At 45.0% G+C, this 17,950-nt stretch overlaps 1 protein-coding gene across 2 annotated transcripts in view; it reads left to right on the forward strand.

Moving 5' to 3' along the window:
- Positions 1-17,950, forward strand: part of asb14b (ankyrin repeat and SOCS box containing 14b) — a 137,246-nt gene that overhangs the window by 86,978 nt on the left and 32,318 nt on the right. For both annotated transcript variants that reach the window (XM_079523239.1, XM_079523240.1), the window contains exons 4-5: positions 7,865-7,996; positions 10,838-10,996. In XM_079523239.1, coding sequence (XP_079379365.1) covers positions 7,865-7,996; positions 10,838-10,996 — 291 coding nt within the window. The remainder of the gene's footprint in view (positions 1-7,864; positions 7,997-10,837; positions 10,997-17,950) is intronic.

Consider the following 17,950-nt stretch of genomic DNA (forward strand, 5'->3'; position numbering starts at 1 on the left):
CATCTCAGATTTGTTTTAAGTACAATTTAGAAATGTAGCAGTGGGTCACAACCTCAACCTGATGGCCTAAAAGTCTAAAATCTCCCCCAAACCAGAGGGAATTCCCTGTGGCTTACTGGTTAAGATGTTGGCTTTCCACACGGGAGGCCCGGGTTCAAATCCTGTTTTTACTTAATGGCAGTGTCTCCCTGTGTGAGGTCAGCCTGCTGGCCTGAAAGTCTAAGGCCCTCATTTATCAACCGTGCGTACGCCAAAATATGGGTGTACGCCGAAATTACCGACATTTTCGGCATTTACGATTTGCGCCAACGTTCTATTTTGAACTTGAGCCAAGACAAAAACCACGTCTGGTCGGGAGCTGTCGTACGCTTTGTCCTCACCTGTTTTTCTGTCGTAGAACAGCGGAGCAGCATTGTTTGACCAGCTGAGAGGCTGTCACAGGCATCGAAACATATGTATTCACTCCTAAAATGTTTATATAAAACTGTATGTATATGGGCTAAATGTAAAAAAGAGAAAAAAAAGTAAAGGAATACATCAACGATGTGTCTTTGTGTCATATGAAATTAGTAGGAGATTTCCAACTTTACAAGCAAGCAATTAAAATCGCCCATTTAAAAACAATGTTGCAAGTTAGATGCGTAAGCCATTTAAACAGTGTTTTGCATGATGAGCGCATACTATGCGAGGATTTGGGCTGTCTGTGCTGAAATATTTCCATGACGGGACGTTGGATAGTATAGTGCAGCGCTGCAGCTGCGGAGAGTCCCAACTTGGGTAGCCTACTGTAGCCGAATCTACAGCAGGCCGATGTCTTTCTCGAGTTACAGTATGTGCAATCTCCTCCTCGTTTAATAAACCCGACGCGTCGCTCGAATGCCAAATGTGCCGTGCCAGCGCAAGTGGGAACGCATCGGAGATAGTATAGCCTAAGCCAGCCTGCAGCCCACCATACCACCACCAATGTCCAGTGCCACATGAGGCTACGGGTTTGGCTGCAATATTCATATAATTGACAGTTGACAGCGAGGCAATTTAAATAGACTGTCGGACGTGCATGGTCAATTGGTCACGGTGTCACGGACGGACCACAGTGATAGAGAGAGACAGACAGGACAGGAAATGCACCTTGCAAAACAGCAGCGCGTGCGCGCCTATTTGTTATATAATTCATGGTTCACAGGTTCAGGTTTTCGTTCACTAATATATCTTGTTGTATATTAAATGAATAAAGACTTTAATAATTTAATATACAACTAACAACACAGTGACAGTTGCTTGCAAATTGCGATATGTGCGTGCGTGCGTGCGTGCGGGGGGTGATGCGGGCAGCAAGGGAAGCGAAGCGAGAGGAGAAACAGACAGGGTAGTCCTACAGCTTTATTTAATTCATGCAGGTTTATTTATTTAAGATACAACAAGTTGCGTGTGCGTGCGTGCGTCTGTGTGTGTGTGTGTGTGTGTATGGGAGGGGGCAGCAGAAACTTTTTTTCCCCTGTAACCATGGTTTCCAGGTCGTATTGCAGTTGTTCATGTCGCAAAACCGAGGGCGCGACTAGATTTTATAGGGCGTGCCAGATTGATTTCAGCCGTCACATTTATCACTGCTAGGAATGAAATTAGGAAGGAACAGCTGTCTGCGATCACTTTGTAAATGCCGACCCGACGTGGGTGTACTACGAATCCTACACTCGAATTTGGGGCAGAATTTCCACTCGATTGATAAATGAGGGCCATATGTGATTACATTTTTTCCCAAGAGGCGGTTACAAAAAGTTCCAAATGGACTCTATTGGTTAGACCTACACACATACTGGGCCCTGGTTTGGGCCTTACATGTTTTATTGTGCAAAATTGATTGGTGTTATTATCAGGATCAGTGAATCAATCAATCATGATGATGTGTGATTGATCAGTGATTTATTTTCTGGCAGTGGTGGGAGAAGATCTCAGATTTGTTGTAAGTACCACAATTTAGAAATGTGGCAGTGGCTGTGCTGCTGACGACCTCAGCCTGATGGCCTAAAGGCCTAACATCTCCCCCAAATCAGAGGGAATTCCCTGTGGCTTAGTGGTTAAGATTGTGGCTTTCCACACGGGAGGCCTGGGTTCAAATCCTGGGTTGCGAATTTCCCTGTGTGAGGTCAAAAGGGAGGTGAGTGTGTCAGAGTGGCTCACAACCTCATCCTGATGACCTGAAAGTCTAATATCTCCCCCGAGCTACAGGGAATTCCCTTTGGCTTATATTAGATGTTAAAGGGTTAGTTTTGATTTTTGGACTTCAAGGACCACTTCACCACTTCTCAACCGAATCAGAATATCTTTATTGTCATTGTACAAGACAACAAAATTGATTTGTAATCCAGCTCAAGTGCATTTAAAACAAGACATAATACATATAATAATACATTAAGACATATGTCCCTTTAGTCCATAAAGTGTCGAGTGTCAGAGTTCAAGTGCCAGTGTCTAGAGCTATGACTGCTCTGGGGTAAAAACTATTTTTCAGTCTGTTCGTCCTTGCATTTATGACCTAATAGCGCCTCCCTGAGGGCATAAGTTGCAGCAGGTGTGATGGATCCTTGAGGATGCTGTTGGCTCTCCTGCTACAGTGTCTCTTGTAGAGGTCCTCCAGAGATGGAAGAGGACATGCCATGATCCTCTGGGCCGTGTTTATGTAGCCTGGCTAATAAGCCAGACTCAAATCACACTGTCGTGTGGTATTTGAGTCTGGAGATGCTGTGTATGGATCTTGTTTCCCGGGGGGCGGGTTCAAAATTTTCTCTTTGACGCAATTGGTCAGAGCTACTGTCAGTCAAAGGTCTCAAGCATTGAACGTCACTGTACCAAGGCCCGCCCATATTGCATACCGTGTCCCGATTGGCCACACCAGTTCTCTGGTGTAGGAAATGGGCGTACAATTGAGCCTCTCCAGATCGTAATCCGCCGGCAGGCAATTTTTTTTTGCCAACGGCTGATTCGGTCTGGCTTATTAGCCAGGCTAGTGTTTATGACCCCCTGAAGGGACTTTCTTTCTGCCGCCATGCAGTGGTTAAAGCTGTATGAAATAGCCTACTTGCCATTAAAGGGATAGTTCAGATTTTTGAACTTAAGTTGTATGAAATACTTGCCAATAATATAGTGGTTGCAACTGTGTTAATTGATTGCCCGAGTCCCATGGTGGGAGTTCTGCTCTGGTTTTGGTCAATATTAAGTAATTCCGGTCATTTTGTGGGGGGCACTGGGGCCACGCAGTAAAAGTAAATGAATCCACAAAACGAACGTAATTTGTATTGTTGACCTATTTCTAAAATATTAGCGCGACTTTCGTTCAACTTTGACCCCTCTATCACATGGAACTATTTTTTGGGCGTAGTGATATGGACACAAAAAACATAGTTCTGTGTGATAGAGGGGTAAAAAAAGAACGGAAGTTGCACTAATATTTTAGAAATAGGTCAACAATACAAATGACGTTAGTTTTGTGGATTCATTTACTTTTACTGCGTGGCCCCCAGTGCCCCCCACAAAATGACCGGAACTACTTGATATTTCACCAAAACCAGAGCAGAACTCCCACCACAGGACTCGGACAATCAATTAACACAGTTGCAACCACTATATTAATGGCAAGTATTTCATACAACTTAAGTTAAAAAAATCTGAACTATCCCTTTAATATAGTGGTTGCAAAGGTCAGAGCTCCCTGTGTTCGCTAACACAGGAGGCTGACAGAACCTTCACTAAAACATCCTGAATAACGTTTGTTCAACTTTGACCCCTCTGTCACATGGAACTATGGTTTTGTGCTGCTGCTGGTGTAGTGATACTGGACACAAAAAATAGTTCCATGATGTGAAAGAGGGGTCAAAGTTGAACGAAAGTTGTGCTATATGGTAGAAATATGCCTGAACTAACCCTTTAAACAGTAATATAATATAAGCCAAAGGGAATTCCCTGTGATTCAGGGGAGATATTAGACTTTCAGGCCATCAGGCTGAGGTTGTGAGCCACTCCAACACACTCACCTCCCTTTTGACCTCACACAGGGAATACTTGTCCCCATATAACCCAGTCCCAAGATTTGAACCCAGGTCTCCTGTGTGGAAAGCCAACATCTTAACCACTAAGCCAGAGGGAATTCCCTCTGATTCTAGACTTTTAAGGCAATGATCAGAACTACTCAATATTCACCAAAACCAGACCAGAACTCCCATCAAGGCACTCAGGCAACCAATTAATACCTTTGCAACCACTACTGAATTGCAAGTATTTCCTACAGCTTTAAGTCCAAAAATCTGTACTAATACCCTTTAAGATGTTGGCTTTCTCACACAGGATACCTGGGTTCGAATCCCAGGTGGTGCCGTGACCGGATCAGGTTTCCCCGTGGGAGGAATGTAGCAGTGGATCACAACATCAGCCTGATGGCCTAAAAGTCTAACATCTCCCCTGTTTCAGAGGGAATTCCCTGTGGCTTATTGGTTAAGATGTTGGCTTTCCACACGGGAGACTGCGGTTCAAATCCTGGTTTAATAAGTGGTGGGTAAATAATTCCCCGTGTGAGGCCAAATGGAGGTGAGTGTGTCAGAGTGGCTCACAACCTCAGCCTGATGACCTGAAAGTCTAATATCTCCCCAGAGTCACAGGGAATTTCCTTTTTGTTTTTGTTCAGATTTTTGGACTTAAAGCTGTACAGAAATACTTGCCATTAATACAGTGGTTGCAAAGCTATTAATTGATTGCCTGAGTCCCGTGGCGGGAGTTCTGGTCTGGTTATGTTCCTGTCATTGCCTTAAAAGTCTAACATCTCCCCCAAATCAGAGGGAATTCCCTTTGGCTTATAGTGGTTAAGATGTTGACTTTCCACATGGGAGGCCTGAGTTCAAATCCGGTAATGGCTGTGTAAGGTCAAAAGGGAGGTGAGTGTGTCAGAGTGGATCACAATCTCAGCCTGATGACCTGAAAGTCTAATATCTCTCCTGAGTCACAGGGAAGTCCCTTTTGCCTAGTGGTTAAGGGGTTAGTTCAGATTTTTGTACTTGCCTTTAATATAGTTCAGGGGTGGGCAACTGGCGGCCCGGGGGCCACATGCGGCCCCCACCTTCACTCAATGTGGCCCTCAGGTTAATGTCACAATACTGATATAATATTTGTTTCAGCTGTTTACAATTCCACAACATGCAAACATGACCCGCTTTAATTAATTCAGTCTATAATTAAAGGCATTTGAAATGACATAAAAATGTGAATTTTCAGGATTCCAATTCAAAAATAGCAAAAAATAATTCAAGATTTCAATTCGAATATAGCAAAAATAGCCGATCTACAAGCATAAAACACGTCGCAGCGCGTAGGGGCGAGGCTTCCCCTCCCCAAACCCCTCCCCTACTGGGCGGGGCCCTTTCTTTCCTTTTACATGACTTTGGCGTGTTATAATGAAGTAGACTCTAGAAAAGCATGCTAGCATCCAGATCATAGCATGCCTTGTTAGGCAATAGACTTACAATCCATACCTCTTGGGTTGAGTGGGTTCAAATCCTGCTCATATTATTTTTGTGTCCACCGCAAACAAAAGTTTTCACAATTGAGCGACACCAATCTGCCTGGGGCCATACGCATTGCAAAGACAGATTGAAGGCTGGCTTCGCGAGGCTAATCCTTGACATGGAAATGTTTGAAAACCGCTGGTTTAAACAACATTTAGGAAAATAAGCAACTACACTTTAGAAACAAACCACTGGTTTAAACTACATTTAGGAAAATAAGCAACTACACTTTAGAAACAAGCTCAAAAAAGCGCAGCCAATATATATAAGAGCAACTCACAAGGATGTGTGATTGATCAGTTTGCTCAGATTTGTTGTAAGTACCACAATTTAGAAATGTAGCAGTGGATCACAACCACGGATGGCCTAAAAGTCTATCATCTCCCCCAAATCAGAGGGAATTCCCTGTGGCTTAGTGGTTAAGATGTTTGCTTTCCGCATGGGAGACCTGGGTTCAAATCCCGGGTTACATGCACCCACCCTCCCCGTGTGAGGTCAAAGGGCAGGTGAGTGTGGCAGAGCTAGTGGCTCAAAAAAGTGACAAAAGTCTAATATCTCCCCCGAGTCACAGGGAATTCCCTTTGGCTCAGTGGTTAAAGGGTTAGGTCACAATTTTTGGACTTAAAGCTGTAGCTAGGAAATACTTGCCATTAATATAGTGGTTGTAATTATAAAGGTATTAATTGCCTGATTGCCTGAGCCCCGTGGTGGGATTTCTGGTCTGGTTTTGGTCACTATTAAGTAGTTCTGGTCATCTGTAGCCTCGCAGTGAGTGGCCAGCCGCCAGACACGAATGTGCCGGTGCAAAAAACTAAACAAAAATGCCAAAATGGCCAAACCAGGTTAGGTCATTTGGTGGGGGGCACTAAATCATGAGTGAATCAAAATATAAATGCTTCCGTCATACAGTCTGGAGCAACGGAAGCTCTGATCATGAGTAAAATATAAATGCTTCCGTCATACAGTCTGGAGCAACGGAAGCTCTGATCGTGAGTCAAATATAAATGCTTCCGTCATACATTCTGGAGCAACGGAAGCTCTGATCATGAGTAAAATATAAATGCTTCCGTCATACAGTCTGGAGCAACGGAAGCTCTGATCATGAGTCAAATATAAATGCTTCCGTCATACAGTCTGGAGCAACGGAAGCTCTGATCATGAGTAAAATATAAATGCTTCCGTCATACAGTCTGGAGCAACGGAAGCTCTGATCGTGAGTCAAATATAAATGCTTCCGTCATACATTCTGGAGCAACGGAAGCTCTGATCATGAGTAAAATATAAATGCTTCCGTCATACAGGCTGGAGCAACGGAAGCTCTGATCGTGAGTCAAATATAAATGCTTCCGTCATACAGTCTGGAGCAACGGAAGCTCTGATCATGAGTCAACTATAAAGCGGAAGTGGAGCCTCCTCCCCACTTCCGTTTCGTCTTTACAATCTCGGAAATCTAACCTAATATAAATATAAATCATCTAAGCATATATAGCTTCTTGCTTAGCAGAAATGTGGGGGAAAAGCTCTAAAGATATTTTAAAATATATTTTTAGATTACGCCGATTTCAGCCTTTCAGGAGGTGTAGTTCCAGACTCTATATAGCATTCAGGAGGTGTAGTTCCAGACTCTATATAACATTCAGGAGGTGTAGTTCCAGACTCTATATACCATTCAGGAGGTGTAGTTCCAGACTCTATATAGCATTCAGGAGGTGTAGTTCCAGACTCTACAGGTATATAGCATTCAGGAGGTGTAGTTCCAGACTCTATATAACATTCAGGAGGTGTAGTTCCAGACTCTATACATTCAGGAGGTGTAGTTCCAGACTCTATAGCCTACATTCAGGAGGTGTAGTTCCAGACTCTATATAGCATTCAGGAGGTGTAGTTCCAGACTCTATATAACATTCAGGAGCTGTAGTTCCAGACTCTATATAGCATTCAGGAGGTGTAGTTCCAGACTCTATATAGCATTCAGGAGGTGTAGTTCCAGACTCTATATAGCATTCAGGAGGTGTAGTTCCAGACTCTATACATTCAGGAGGTGTAGTTCCAGACTCTATATAACATTCAGGAGCTGTAGTTCCAGACTCTATACATTCAGGAGGTGTAGTTCCAGACTCTATATGGCATTCAGGAGGTGTAGTTCCAGACTCTATATAACATTCGGAGATTGTGGAATAGTCGCCTGTCTATACGCGAGACTACCTCAAGTACAACTTTGTACTTGAGAAACTTTTACCAACATACTAGTCGTGTAATATTTGACCGGGAGTGTGACTCTAGTACTGTATTGTGTCCGCTGCTGCCCCCTATAGGTGACGAGGATGCTCTGAACAGACTGCTGGTGCATCCCGAGACTCTGTCCAGGGTGGACGAGAGAGGCTGGATCCCACTGCACGAGGCTGCAGTCCAGAAGCACAGGAGCATCCTGGAGGTTATCTTCTCAGGTATTAAGATCTCTGTTACAGCATGGGTTGTTTTTGTCGACAAAAAACTAAGACGAAAATTGTTCGTCGACTACCGTTTTCCACTGTCGAAAACTAAATGGAAACTAAATGAAAACTATAAGCTATGATGACTAAAACTAAGACTAAATATATTGACAATTCCGTTGACGAATATAAACTAGACTACAATGTTAGGAAGGGACTAGTGGACAAGAGATCCAGTGTAAGTCATTTTACACTTGGTTGCATGCTGAAAATAGCTGACATACAAGCTTGTAGATCGGCTATTTTCAGCAAGTGTAATAACAGTCATTACGACGGCATCAAGGCCTGCCAAAATACATTTTAGTTGACTAAATGAACTGTAGATTTATAGTCGACTAAAATCTTATGACATTTAGTCGACTAAAACTAGACTAACACTAAAACATTCCAGGTGACTAAAATGTGAAAAAAAACTAAATGAAAACTATTCAAAAGACTATGACTAAAACTAAAATAGAAAAATTACTGCCAAAAATAACACTGCTGTACAGAAGCACCGCAGTAACATTGTGGAGATTATCTTCTCAGCTATTAAGATCTCTGTACAGAAGCATACACATATACCCACGCTGGAAATAATCCTCTCACGTAAGGCAAGGCAGGACAGCACAGATCTATTTGTTTGTAACATTTCCGCAAGGCAATTCAATGTGCTTATTTACATTAGAACGGTGGTTATTCAACGTTTTGATTCATTTCAAAGACCCCCATAACTCTGAGAGTGTACAAATGGAACCAAATGGACCTGTACGTGTACATAAAACGGCTCTCTTCTGTATTGACAACGTGTGTCTCTATAGCGTTGGCCTCTGGGTGCAGGCCAGTGTCTGTAATTCTTTATGGAACACCCATTCATGTGTTTTTGCCAGGTGCTCGTGCAGCGCGGTGTTGGGTGAAATCAACCCTCAAGGCTTTCTGACAGACATATGGGAGGGGATCTTCCCCTCCCCTACTGGGTGGGATTTATCCTTTTCTTTTTTTGACTTGGGCGTGTTATAATGAAGTAGACACTAGAAAAGCATTGCAGCAGCCAGTTTGTAGCATGCCTTGTTAGGCAATAGACTTTCAATCCATACCTTCTGGGTAGAGTCGGTTCAAATCCTGCTCATATAATTTTTGTGTCCACCGCAAACAACGTTTTTTTGCAGATAAAGTGAAGTTTGCTTTGCGGTTATGTTTAGGTTTGGGGTTTGTGGTAGGGTTAGTAATAGTGGGAAAACGACCGGATTAAGGTTCGTGAGGGGTCTGTTAAAACGACCAGATTAAGGTCGGTGAGGGGTCCGTTAAAACGACCGGATTAAGGTCGGTGAGGGGGCCGTTAAAACGACTGGATTAAGGTTGGTGAGGGGTCCGTTAAAACGACTGGATTAAGGTTGGTGAGGGGTCCGTTAAAACGACCGGATTAAGGTTGGTGAGGGGTCCGTTAAAACGACCGGATTAAGGTTGGTGAGGGGTCCGTTAAAACGACTGGATTAAGGTTGGTGAGGGGTCCGTTAAAACAACTGGATAAAGGTTGGTGAGGGGTCCGTTAAAACGACCGGATTAAGGTTGGTGAGGGGTCCGTTAAAACGACCGGATTAAGGTTGGTGAGGGGTCCGTTAAAACAACTGGATTAAGGTTGGTGAGGGGTCCGTTAAAACGACCGGATTAAGGTTGGGGAGGGGTCCGTTAAAACGACTGGATAAAGGTTGGTGAGGGGTCCGTTAAAACGACCGGATTGAGGTTGGTGAGGGGTCCGTTAAAACGACCGGATTAAGGTTGGGGAGGGGTCCGTTAAAACGACTGTGTGGTGCCACTCAAAGTGACTACTGGGTTGGGCTTGCTAGTATGTCTGTCAGAAGCCGTTGAGGGGTGATTTCACCCGCGTGCGAAAAGCGCCTGGACTACATTTGCTCTAGTGACAACCTTAGTAGACACCTTTTTCATGATTGGCTTCCTAGAGGCTGGCTCTAAGCCAATGGGAGACTTAACCACAAAACCCATAGTCTGAACGGAATAAAAACCCATACTCTGAACACCGCAACATGAAGTCATATTGGCTGCTGTTGTCAACACCAGTGAGGTTGGACGGATGGAGCGAGAACAGAAGCTAATGAAGCTTTAGTTTTGTTGTGAATGATATTACTGTGACTATTATTAGATATTGTTTAAAAAGAAAGAAAAAAAAGCATGTAAGCACTTTTATTTTATTCTTTCACATGAATATTACATTGTTCAGTAGAAATGAGACACATGAACTGTTTTTGTTTGAACACCTGTAAAAGGGGTATACATATATATTTTTATTTTTTAAGTTTAATGACAAAAGGGTAGACGTAATAAGTTTAGGCTTCAGTCTATACCTTTCTTTTTCCCAGACCAAGAACAAAAAAACTTTGATGAACTAAGAAGGTTTTTGTATGGAAAAAACAAACAAACTAATAAACTAAACTAAAGCTAACTGGAGCTATAGAGGACAACATAGCTCCAGCTATTAAGCATTGTGTTATTATATGCTTTAGCTGTTGAAAAATAGCAGATCTACAAGCTCATAGCTCATATGAACTTGTAGGTCTGCTATTTTTGAAAATGTTTTTAACTCAAATCTTTGCTACTGGGGGGGTCCCTGGAACAACATATTTTCAGATGGGGGTCGGTGGCCAATTACATATATATTTGGGGGTCCTTGACATGAAAATGTTTGAGAACCACTGACATAGAAACATGAGGTTTTTCAGAAAACTGTCAGGATTTAGAAGGCATTTGTAGAATCGTCCTCATGTCTGAATGGGTCAATGTGTCTCTACTCTCTACTAGCGTCCCCGCTGGGTGCAGTGCAGTGTCGCAGCCTGAAGGGGGAGACACCTCTCTTCCTGGCGGTGCTCCACGGCCTCAGACACAACGCTACGTTCCTGCTGCAGAACGGAGCCGACCCAGACCTCCACAACGACGAGCACGACTCCCCCCTAGTGGCAGGTTGGTGAACAGGACGACTCCCCCCTAGTGGCAGGTTGGTGAACAGCAGGACTCCTCCCCTAGTGACAGGTTGGTGAACAGCAGGACTCCTCCCCTAGTGGCAGGTTGGTGAACAGCAGGACTCCTCCCCTAGTGGCAGGTTGGTGAACGGCAGGACTCCCTCCCTAGTGGCAGGTTGGTGAACAGCATGACTCCCCCCTAGTGGCAGGTTGGTGAACAGCAGGACTCCCCCCTAGTGGCAGGTTGGTGAACAGCAGGACTCCCCCCTAATGGCAGGTTGGTGAACAGCAGGACTCCCTCCCTAGTGGCAGGTTGGTGAACAGCAGGATTCACTCCCTAGTGGCAGGTTGGTGAACAGCAGGACTCCCTCCCTAGTGGCAGGTTGGTGAACAGCAGGACTCCCTCCCTAGTGGCAGGTTGGTGAACAGCAGGACTCCCTCCCTAGTGGCAGGTTGGTGAACAGCAGGACTCCCTCCCTAGTGGCAGGTTGGTGAACAGCAGGATTCACTCCCTAGTGGCAGGTTGGTGAACAGCAGGATTCACTCCCTAGTGGCAGGTTGGTGAACAGCAGGACTCCTCCCCTAGTGGCAGGTTGGTGAACAGCAAGACTCCTCCCCTAGTGGCAGGTTGTTCGTACAAGACTCACTTTGATTTGACTGCAAAGTTAATTAAGCAATATTACACGAGAGGGGGGTGGTTTAACGTCATTAATGCACGCCTGCGGCATCCCAGGCGTGCATTAATGACGTTAAACCACCCCCCTCTCGTGTAATATTGCAATTATATAACTGTTACCCTTAAAACTAAGATAATCGCGGAAAGAAATTCTAATTATTTAACACAATCATTCCCAGGATTCCTTCAAAATAGGAGCTCTGGGGTGCTTTTACTCTGAACCCCCCCCCCCCCCCCCCCCCTCCTGGAAACAATCCGGGAAAAAAAAAAAACAATATTTTGCTAGCTCACCTTGCTCTCGATTCTATTATATCGCTAAAAGCTTACAGGGTACAGAAGGTTCTACATGGGGCCCAGGCCACAGCTGATGGGGTACAGTCGGTTCTGCCAACATGGAGCACAGACCACAGCTGATGGGGTACAGGAGGTTCTACATGGAGCCCAGGCCACAGCTGATGGGGTACAGGAGGTTCTGCCAGGTCGTCTGTACTGCACCGGAGGGGGGGGGGGGGGGGGGGGACGTCGGCACATTCCAGCAGGTGGAACATTGTCTGTACTGATCCACAGCTGCCCGTGTCGTCTGTTGTGTAGTTCCATACTTTCATCAGTGCTTTGGCACCTCCCCCTGTTCCACACGCAGTCTATTCAGTGACTTCGGGTTAAAGATGGAGTGCCACAATTTTTGTATTTTTCCAGTTTTTCATGTGTACTATATGAGGTGACAGTACTTCATTAGACACCTTGAAGTCGTTTGTATGTGCAATGGTGTATTAACTTACATTGTATTTAGGGTTTCTTCCTGGAGGCTGAACCCTTGACAGTCAAACGGGCCAATGAAATAAACAGTAATATAGTGACATCACATTATCAACCCCTCCCCCTTTATCATACAACTACAGCTGTGGGTGCTGCTTCAGTTCAGGTGGATCACCACCCATCACCACCCACCAGGCAAACCAGGCATACTTAATGAACTGGTGGGCGTGCCCACATAAAAACAACATTTTAACAAATACTGTACACTTCTTTGAAAAAAGTATACCTCCTTATATAACAATAAGACCTGATGATCATGTTTTAGGGTGTAAAAAAATCACGGCACTCCATCTTAGGTTAGGTTTAGAGTTAGAGTTAGGTTTAAGCATAACCACTTGTGTGCGGTACAAATGAACACAGCACAGCGCTCCCTACCCCACTGACAACCAATCAAAGCGCTCTCTACCCCACTGACAACCAATCACGGCGCTCCCTACCCCCCTACGCCATCTTATCCAACGATAACACAATATTCTACGTTTTGGGTCTGAGAGGCGTCTTCAGCAAAAGCCAAGGTATGGCAAGTTTGCGTGCGTGTGCATGCGCCGTGCCTATGTTTTGGCATAATGTTCTTCAATTGTGTGGGGGTTATGTGTGGTTATCTGCCCTTTTTCGTATTTTTGTAAATTTATTTTTTTTCCCCTGGAGCCAAGTTCTCACAGTTGCCATAGCTTGCCAAACCCAATTGACGCCACTGTTGACTGGAGAGGAGATGTGTACATGCAGATCAGCCCTCATATCAGAGTGATTGACAGGAGAGATTATCAGAGGAGCAGAGTTCGTACCATTACGGTTCAAACATGGACCGAAGAATGGATAGAGTCTCTCAGTGAAGGTGCAGCCAGTGAAAGAGTATAGATTTACTCTGGTCTCCACATCATAAAAGGAGACCAGACCCTCCTCATAATCCACAAACACTCCCACTTTCTGGAGCTCCTCTCTTACAGGGAGGAGGACAGCAGGGCCAGCAGCAGCCTTGTACTTATTTCCATTCCTCAAACATATAGTCCAGAAACCATTGTTGGGACTCAGATAGATTGATCCCTTCCTGTTGATGGACTCTCTGACCACTCCTACATCCCAGTCAGTCTTCTCTCCAACCTGGACCTCATAGTAAAACCTTCCTGAGGAAAAACTTTGTTTTCCTAAGACATCGCCACATGTAGAGAATCTCTCTTTGTTTTTGGGCAGATTCCTCCCTACGTTTCCACAACTCACTTGTTTTCCATCCTCAGACAGGATGAGGCAATGGTATGCTGTATCAGGGTCCAGAGTTACATTCACAGAGTATTGCTGAATTCTCCTCATCTCAGAATCACACAGCTTTTCCATCTCTTCACTGGGTTTGGTTCGTCTCTCTCAAGCTACTGCTCCTCACACTGTGTGGAATCAGCCTTTAAGCCGTCAAGATACATGGAATCTGACCTCATCAGATATGATGTCAGGTTCATCCACATATGGAGTTCCACACAGCTCCAACCAGCTCAGTGGCTTTGTGGTTAGAGTGTCCGCCCTGAGACTCGGAGGTCAGGGTTCGATCCCTGACCGAGTCGTACCAAAGACTCTGAAAAATGGGACCCAGTGCCTCCCTGCTTGGCACTCAGCATCAAGGGTTGGACTGTGGGGTCAGTCCCTCTGACATACTAGCGTCATGTCCAGGAGGTGTACTTGTACATCAAGCTGCCTCACACTACAGAAACAGGAGATTGGTTCCTGCCCTATGGGCCTCATGGCTCAGCAAGGCTACTTACACAGCTCCAGACAAATATGATGTCAGGTACATCCAAATATGGAGTTCCACACAGCTCCAGACTATTTTTTGGTGGACCGCATACAGTTGATTATTTTGGGGCGGTCCCAAGTGAAAATATGATTTATTTGGGGAGGCCGTGAAGAGATTGAGAAGCACTGGTTCAATTCAAAGTATGGTCGTACATCTCACCATGAGGATGTCTCACATGATCCATGACAGGCTGTGAGCTCTACCGGCTCGGAGGACCATCTGGAGGAAGGTGCAGTTCTTCTGGAGTTCACAGACTGAGGTTAGAGGAGATAGAGGAGGACCTGGAGATGAGAGACACATTGTACGTCCACCTTGGTAGCCACAGAAACGTCTCTTCTTTTGCATGTGATGACAGACAAGACAGTGTACTTTCCATTATATTGTATTCCACATACAAAGATGCCATTGACTGGCCCTGTATCTCAAATGGACAAATACATATTTGATTAAGGAATATAATATACCTTTTGTATTGTTTCTGTATATCAGCAAAATTTAGATGTTTATGTTAGACATTGAGGGAAATTAAGATTAGCAGAAAAAAAAAGAAAGAAAAAAAACACAGCTCATCAACTAACCGGTTAATCGATCGAAAAGTCCGACCGAACCGTCTCAAACGTGGCGAGTGGACTGGCCAATCAGAGTGTCTCATATGAGCCTGAGGTGTGCATTGACGACTGGCCAATCAGAGTGTCTCATATGAGCCTGAGGTGTGCATTGACGACTGGCCAATCAGAGAGTGTCTCATATGATCCTGAGATGTGCAGTGACAACTGGCCAATCAGAGAGTGTCTCATATGAGCCTGAGGTGTGCAGTGACGACTGGCCAATCAGAGAGTGTCTCATATGAGCCTGAGGTGTGCAGTGACGACTGGCCAATCAGACGGTTTCTCATATGAGCCTGAGGTGTGCAGTGACGACTGGCCAATCAGACGGATTCTCAGGAACCACAGATATCTGTGTCTGTCTGTCTGCAGCTCTGAGGAAGAGACACACATTCTCAGGGTGTTCGGGAGGTTTTGTGCATCGGCTTATGTGATTGGCCAACCCCAACCACCTACTTCAAGGATTGGCTGAGAGACATTGTCACATTTGTGCCTCACAGTCGATATTAATGGAACAACTTGCATCATTCCCAACATGCACGGCCCCAACTAGGCCAGCGTGCTCCGTCCTTGTACTGTGTCATTCACACATTCTCTTTTTTAATGCAGATCAGCCCTCATATCAGAGTGATTGACAGGACAGACTATCAGAGGAGCAGAGTTTCTACCATATTGTTTCTTACATGGACAGAAGTATGGATACAGTCTCTCAGTGAAGGTGCAGCCAGTGAAAGAGTAGAGATTTACTCTGGTCTCCACGTCATAAAAGGAGACCAGACCCTCCTCATAATCCACAAACACTCCCACTTTCTGGAGCTCCTCTCTTACAGGGAGGAGGACAGCAGGGCCAGCAGCAGCCTTGTACTTATTTCCATTCCTCAAACATATAGTCCAGAAACCATTGTTGGGACTCAGATAGATTGATCCCTTCCTGTTGATGGACTCTCTGACCACTCCTACATCCCAGTCAGTCTTCCCTCCAACCTGGTTTGCGTGCGTGTGGATGCGCCGTGCCTATGTTTTGGCACATGTTCTTCAATTTTGTGGGGGTTATGTGTGGTTATCTGCCCTTTTTCGTATTTTTGTAAATTTATTTTTTTTCCCCTGGAGCCAAGTTCTCACAGTTGCCATAGCTTGCCAAACCCAATTGACGCCACTGTTGACTGGAGAGGAGATGTGTACATGCAGATCAGCCCTCATATCAGAGTGATTGACAGGAGAGATTATCAGAGGAGCAGAGTTCGTACCATTACGGTTCAAACATGGACCGAAGTATGGATAGAGTCTCTCAGTGAAGGAGCAGCCAGTGAAAGAGTATAGATTTACTCTGGTCTCCACATCATAAAAGGAGACCAGACCCTCCTCATAATCCACAAACACTCCCACTTTCTGGAGCTCCTCTCTTACAGGGAGGAGGACAGCAGGGCCAGCAGCAGCCTTGTACTTATTTCCATTCCTCAAACATATAGTCCAGAAACCATTGTTGGGACTCAGATAGATTGATCCCTTCCTGTTGATGGACTCTCTGACCACTCCTACATCCCAGTCAGTCTTCTCTCCAACCTGGACCTCATAGTAAAACCTTCCTGAGGAAAAACTTTGTTTTCCTAAGACATCGCCACATGTAGAGAATCTCTCTTTGTTTTTGGGCAGATTCCTCCCTACGTTTCCACAACTCACTTGTTTTCCATCCTCAGACAGGATGAGGCAATGGTATGCTGTATCAGGGTCCAGAGTTACATTCACAGAGTATTGCTGAATTCTCCTCATCTCAGAATCACACAGATTTTCCATCTCTTCACTGGGTTTGGTTCGTCTCTCTCAAGCTACTGCTCCTCACACTGTGTGGAATCAGCCTTTAAGCCGTCAAGATACATGGAATCTGACCTCATCAGATATGATGTCAGGTTCATCCACATATGGAGTTCCACACAGCTCCAACCAGCTCAGTGGCTTTGTGGTTAGAGTGTCCGCCCTGAGACTCGGAGGTCAGGGTTCGATCCCTGACCGAGTCGTACCAAAGACTCTGAAAAATGGGACCCAGTGCCTCCCTGCTTGGCACTCAGCATCAAGGGTTGGACTGTGGGGTCAGTCCCTCTGACATACTAGCGTCATGTCCAGGAGGTGTACTTGTACATCAAGCTGCCTCACACTACAGAAACAGGAGATTGGTTCCTGCCCTATGGGCCTCATGGCTCAGCAAGGCTACTTACACAGCTCCAGACAAATATGATGTCAGGTACATCCAAATATGGAGTTCCACACAGCTCCAGACTATTTTTTGGTGGACCGCATACAGTTGATTATTTTGGGGCGGTCCCAAGTGAAAATATGATTTATTTGGGGAGGCCGTGAAGAGATTGAGAAGCACTGGTTCAATTCAAAGTATGGTCGTACATCTCACCATGAGGATGTCTCACATGATCCATGACAGGCTGTGAGCTCTACCGGCTCGGAGGACCATCTGGAGGAAGGTGCAGTTCTTCTGGAGTTCACAGACTGAGGTTAGAGGAGATAGAGGAGGACCTGGAGATGAGAGACACATTGTACGTCCACCTTGGTAGCCACAGAAACGTCTCTTCTTTTGCATGTGATGACAGACAAGACAGTGTACTTTCCATTATATTGTATTCCACATACAAAGATGCCATTGACTGGCCCTGTATCTCAAATGGACAAATACATATTTGATTAAGGAATATAATATACCTTTTGTATTGTTTCTGTATATCAGCAAAATTTAGATGTTTATGTTAGACATTGAGGGAAATTAAGATTAGCAGAAAAAAAAAGAAAGAAAAAAAACACAGCTCATCAACTAACCGGTTAATCGATCGAAAAGTCCGACCGAACCGTCTCAAACGTGGCGAGTGGACTGGCCAATCAGAGTGTCTCATATGAGCCTGAGGTGTGCATTGACGACTGGCCAATCAGAGAGTGTCTCATATGATCCTGAGATGTGCAGTGACAACTGGCCAATCAGAGAGTGTCTCATATGAGCCTGAGGTGTGCAGTGACGACTGGCCAATCAGAGAGTGTCTCATATGAGCCTGAGGTGTGCAGTGACGACTGGCC

This window comes from Electrona antarctica (assembly GCF_951216825.1).
Source record: "Electrona antarctica genome assembly, chromosome: 2".
Lineage (NCBI taxonomy): Eukaryota > Metazoa > Chordata > Actinopteri > Myctophiformes > Myctophidae > Electrona > Electrona antarctica.